General features: G+C 35.9%; 1 protein-coding gene across 1 annotated transcript; it reads left to right on the top strand.

The window, feature by feature from the left end:
• The first annotated feature begins 4,441 nt into the window (after positions 1-4,441).
• On the top strand, positions 4,442-5,687 carry LOC145017685 (nicotianamine synthase-like). The gene has a single exon (XM_078975675.1). It carries the CDS (start codon positions 4,522-4,524, stop codon positions 5,503-5,505), a length of 984 nt encoding a protein of 327 aa, XP_078831801.1. The 5' UTR covers positions 4,442-4,521; the 3' UTR covers positions 5,506-5,687.
• Positions 5,688-6,007: the final 320 nt, after the last annotated feature.

Below are 6,007 nucleotides of genomic sequence, written 5' to 3'. Positions count from 1 at the left end.
TTTGAAAATGATACAGTTTGAGGACTAACTTTTGTTTTAGGATAGTTTAAATTTACGCATTCAGTTTTCATTCTCACCCATGCAAAAATTTAGGGGGAGAAATAAACAAAAACCCAAAAAATAGAAAATAAATAATCTAAAAATAGTGTTCTTCCAGTAGCATATATTTGTAGGTGTTGTGATGGGAAGTGATATATTCATGTGATAATAGGCAATTTGAATATGTGTAATGTACCAAAGCTGAATTATCTAGACTCTATGTTCGATGCGCTGGTAGGCACGAAAATATTTAAATGGACTTGACTAGGTGTATATGAACTTAAGGAATCGAGAGATTTAACAAATTTTAACTTAGATAGATTCATTTAGCCTAAAAATATGATGCTTGGGTAGATTGAGCATGGAGATATACATGAGAATCCACTGGTCACACTAAAGCAATCTGTATCTAGAATCGTGGTTTAACTCTTCCTCGATGTACGAAATATGTGCTTAATTCTGGTATTGACGATGCAACTAGGGAATTCCGATAAAGTAGGTATGTAGGAAATTATTTTCATGCTTTCTTTCTATTAGCCATATGTTTCATCCTTTACATGACTGAAATACATCCGACCTGGACTACAACATATGCAATTCTATTTCTCTACATCTTCTATCTATGCTATTCTTTCTGTCTGCTTCTCATATGTTGTCTCCTTTGCGTGATTGGAATACATCCGACCTGGTACACAACATATGCACCATTCTACTTCTCAATCCCTCTAAATCTGGTTAGTCATATGTTTCACTTTCTGCGTGATTGAAAGATCCGACTTGGGTGTATAGCATATGCATTCTAAATCGGACTTCTCCCATAATAACTGTCTGCTCACCTAAAGTAGGGACTACTTTGGAAGTTCCTGGTTATTGGGGTATGTCAGGAAGCGGGAAACATGTTCTAGTATATTTAAAATTGAACAATCACTAGGTTATCTGTAGATCTCGCTGCTCAATTTAGGTGCACAATATCCTTGGTCGTCGTCAGATTAATGGTACTTAGGAATTTTATCAAGAAGCGTAAGGTTATAATGCCTTGTTATACATAGTATGTCAAAATATATGTCACAATCTTTTGTATTTAAGTGGACCATAATGCTGCTGATCGACCAGATCTAGACATAAAGGTGGAGGTAATATAAACGGATTAAGGATGTCTAATAACTTTTATCCCAATATCACAAAAATATTATTAGTAATAGTTGAGGTGAAATTACTGGTAATTCATTTTAATTTCAAACTTTATTTTATGTTTAGTTTTATTTTTATTTTTAATTTTATCTTGATAAAATATCAAAAATTAAAAGAAAAAAAATAAAAATAAAAATTTATTTACCTTAATTTTTAGAATTTGTTTTATTTTACTTTTAATTTTATTTTTTGTTTATTTTATTTTTTAGTCCTCAAAATGCATTAATTTTAATTGTTTTTGGCTATTGGGCTTAATTTTTGAAGCATCTTGGGTTACAGCCCATGGAAAATGGTCTGGGTCTTGGGTCCGGGTATATATACTGTTGAGTCCAGCTATTAACACTTTTTACCCTCACTTTCTTTCTACGGCCGTAAACTCCTAAAATCCTCTCTAGGTTGTTCATCGATTCATCCCACTTTGTGTTTATAACTCGAAATTGATTGTTTACGTTTGTAGGTATGCCCATTGCGATCACTGGAATGCCATTGTAATAGTAAATCAACCTTGATTTGAAGGATCAATCAAAGAAAACAAATTGTTCGGCGTTTACGACCAGTTGAAGGGTTTATGGTTGTACACCTCATTTACGGCTGTAAACCAGTTTACGGCCATGCACATCCTCTCTAACCATAAACCCAAATTTTTGAACATTAATTTTTTTACACTTAATCTCCATTAAAGCCTAATTAAATTGATACATGAGTAAAACCTTGGTCTTAAATGATTAAATAAGTTGTTTTCTCACTTGGCTTGGTTTGGTGCATATCAAAATGGATGGGCATAAGTTTGCTGATAGTCACAATTTGGCGATCTTCTTCGTTGACCCTCCTACAGCTCATGGTGAATTCTAGTCCATGATCCATGGTTTAAAGGAATGCTGCTTAGCTACTGCTCTGACTCTAAATCCAACATTTTACCAAAGCCTGGTTAAAGAGTTCTAGAAGTCCGCAGTAGTGAATAAAAGGAATGATGGCTATAAGTCTGTTGAAGCTTTTGTTAAAGGAAGCAAGGTCATTGCAACAAAACATATTATCCGGTATGTTCTGAAGATTGAAGACCAACCAAGTTTCCCAACTGAGATCGAAATGGATCAAGCTCAAGAACTCCTCAGTAAAATGGGATATGAAGGAGAATTTCCTCCAACCTTAAAGAAGCTATTACCACCATATTGGAGGTTTCTAGATCATGTATTTGTGACATGCATCTCAGGAAGGAGATTTGGAGCGGATGAAATCTCTTTATGGAACACAGGTGCACTCACTGCTCTTGCTGCGGGATTTGATTTCAATTTCTCCAAGTTCATCTTGGACGAGCTCATTGTGAATATTAAAGGAAAGACAAGAGATAAATTTCTCACGTACCTAAGGTTCATTTAGCTGCTCATCAACAACCAATTCTCGGAGATCGAAAAAGAAGGAGAAACTTTAGACATGAAGTCTCTTGGGTCAAGCACCATTGGGTGAATTAAACAGACCCGTAAGGGTAAATTTACATTTCAAGGAAAATATCCTTTGGTGAAGTTTGGAGCGTGAGTTATCTGAGAATGAAGAGTCATCTGAACTGCTCAATTCTGCAAATGATGCGATAACTGTCTCTGAACATGAAGATGACAAAGTTCCTCTGGTTGCAATTGTAGTAGAAGAACATGACACCATGACTAATGTGGAGGTACAAAGTGACTTCAACAAGAGTCAAGACATGGGTGGTGATGGTGATGATGATGGGCAAGAAGAAGAATGATTTGGAGATGATGATTCAATTTTTACTGGTAACCTGCCTAGGCATGAAGATATGGATTTTGATTTAAATTTTGTGGATAACTATGAGAACTTTGACTCCTTCTTTGATGGTGTTAATGAACTTGATCAACCATCAATATAGACTTACACCTTGTTGGATTAAAGGACTGAACTTATACGGCAAAAATTTTCGGGTTGTCACACTTTGTCTAAACAGATTAAGCACTTAATGAGGATTTCGGCCTTCTGACCAGAATTCACGACGTGACATAGGATGTGTCACGGCGTGGTGGAGTCCAAAATAGCGATTGTTTTGTCGTTTCATTCTCACGACGTGACAAAGGAATGATCACGATGTGATGTTGGCTTTGACTAATTTGACCGATGACTTTTTGACCAGTTTGACTTTTGGGAAAACTTGGGTACAATTGAGTATTTGACTAAGGATTGGTCTTGAGTTGGTTTTAGGAAGTTTAGGTTGATTGTTCTAATGCTGAGGTAGTTTTTGGGCTTTTGTTGAGTAGCTCAGGTGAGTCTCCTCACTATACTTGCTTGTGTGGTAGTATATACATGTTGACCAGCAGGTTCTTATTTTTTGTTATCGTAATATGTGTTATTCGGTGTACTGAGACTTCGGGTAGTCTCCAGGGTTGTTGATAACCCACTTGGCATGCTACTTTCCTACTGAGACTTCGGATAGTCTCTAGGGTCGATGATAATCCACAGGGCATGCTGTTTTCCCACTGAGACTTCGAGTAGTCTTCAAAGTTGCTAATAACCTATAACTGTTAGTTATGTTGTGTTGTATGTGATATTTTGGGGTACACACTAAACTTTATGCTTATGTTTATGTTTATGGATTCATTATTTTTTAGGTACATATTGGATTGCAAAGGCATCACTGTATACACACATCAACAAATTATGATTTGAGATTCTGCATTATCTTCCTCTTAACTATGATTTCGGAATAATGGTTTATGAATAAATGGTTGTAACTTTATTATGAATGGATGTTATATTAATCTTAAAATGAAAAAAAAAAAAAAAAAAAAAAAGCCCATGGTTTTTGGAATGTTTCAAGTTGGTATCAAAACCCTGGTTTGAAGAATTTGTATAAACACTTGTAGTATTCCAAACTCAAACTATGGAATTGAGAATTTTACTAAACGTTTTTTAAAAAGGTTAAAACTCAAAATTTATACACAGTCTTTATAGAAGAAATAAAAGCTACAGTTTTAAATTTTAAATATATAAAATGAAAATGTAATAAAAGTGTAAGGGTGAAAATTGTAACTTAAAAAAGTTGAAAATGTAAATTATATAAAAAGAACGGATGAATTGATACCCATTTTTAATACACCTTTTTTTTTTTTTTTTTTTTTTTTTTTTTTTTTTTTTTTGCAAATGGGTGTGGGACCGTCTATTGTGCCCATAAATAGGCCACACTCCCCTTGACAAAGTCACAGAATACTAAATTCCCTTCTGACTTCTTCACGCTTTCAATTTGACCAGAATCTTTTCATTTCCTGATATCCTCACAGTGTCAACATGGGTTCCCTCCACGAAGAGGCCAATTTGGTCGAGAAAGTGTGTGAGATTTATGAAAAAATCTCCATGCTTGAAACGCTCAAACCCTCTAAAGACGTCGACAGTCTCTTCAGCCAGCTGGTCCTCACATGCATTCCACCATCTTCTATCAACATAGCCACTCTTCCAGAAAATATTCAGGAAACAAGGTCTAAGCTCATTAGACTTTGTGGTGAGGCTGAGGGCCATTTAGAGGCCCATTTCTCTACTCTTTTAGCCACTTTCCCTAACCCTCTTCACCATCTCAACGCCTTCCCTTACTATTCAAACTACATCAAGCTTAGTCGTCTTGAATTTGACATCCTCAACCGACACTACTCCACAGAACCCGGTGTTGTACCGAAGAGTGTTGCTTTTGTGGGATCTGGCCCTTTACCTCTCACCTCGATTGTCTTAGCTTCTAATCATTTAACGAACACATGTTTTCATAACTATGACATTGATCATGCAGCGAATTCCATGGCCTCTAGCCTGGTTTTGGCTGATCCTGATTTGTCTCAACGGATGTTCTTCCACTCAACTAATATAATGGAGGTGAAGGAGGAATTGAAGGACTATGATGTGGTTTTCTTGGCTGCACTAGTGGGGATGGATATCAATGAAAAGGTTAAGGTGATCCAACATCTGGCTAAGTACATGGCGCCTGGAACCATCTTGATGCTGAGGAGTGCTCATGGTGCTCGTGCTTTTCTTTACCCGGTTGTGGAACCAGAAGATCTTCAAGGGTTTGAGGTTTTGTCTATCTTCCATCCTCATGATGAAGTGATTAACTCGGTTGTGATCGCGCGTAAGTATCCAGCACCAATTGAAGTCGATCATAATCATCATCAAGAGTTGGGAATTGGATCATTCATGCCTTCTAGTTGCAAGTACTGTGATTTCCAAGCTTTTAACAATCCGCTCAACCAGATGAACATAATTGAGGAATTGGCATTGGACGAGTAGAGGAACTCTCTCTCTCTCTCTCTCTACAAAAAATCACTTTATAATTTCTTAAATCAGATTGGTATGTTGTTAGCTAGATCAACATGCATACATACGTATAGCATGTGTTGCTTTGGGTTTGAGTCAGTTTTCTGTGAACTCCAACATTGGAGAAATAAAGAACCTTAAAATTGTGTTATTAATGTCAATGTTTTGGGTCCGTGGTTTAGTTTCTTCTGTTTTGATAACTGTTTATACATTTCGATTTTGCATATTTATTACAAATTATAGCACGAGGTTGTTATCAATGTTTGCAAAGGGATTGGTCCGATTGGATACTCCATAGTCCATTAGGCCATACAAAACTATTTTTTCTTAGTTTAACGAAAGAGAAATCGATATGAGCTCATTGCTTTTGATTATTGTTGGATAATACTATATTATTGAATAACTTAAAAATGAAGTCATTAATATACATCATCTGTCATAAATCTTGCTCTTTAATTAGTGGACATTCTATATC

Source organism: Lactuca saligna, chromosome 9 (genome assembly GCF_052625555.1).
Source record: "Lactuca saligna cultivar CGN05327 chromosome 9, ASM5262555v1, whole genome shotgun sequence".
In the NCBI taxonomy this organism is placed as follows: Eukaryota; Viridiplantae; Streptophyta; class Magnoliopsida; order Asterales; family Asteraceae; genus Lactuca; species Lactuca saligna.
Note: the sequence above shows the minus strand (reverse complement) of the source record. Positions and strands in the feature narration are given on the sequence as shown.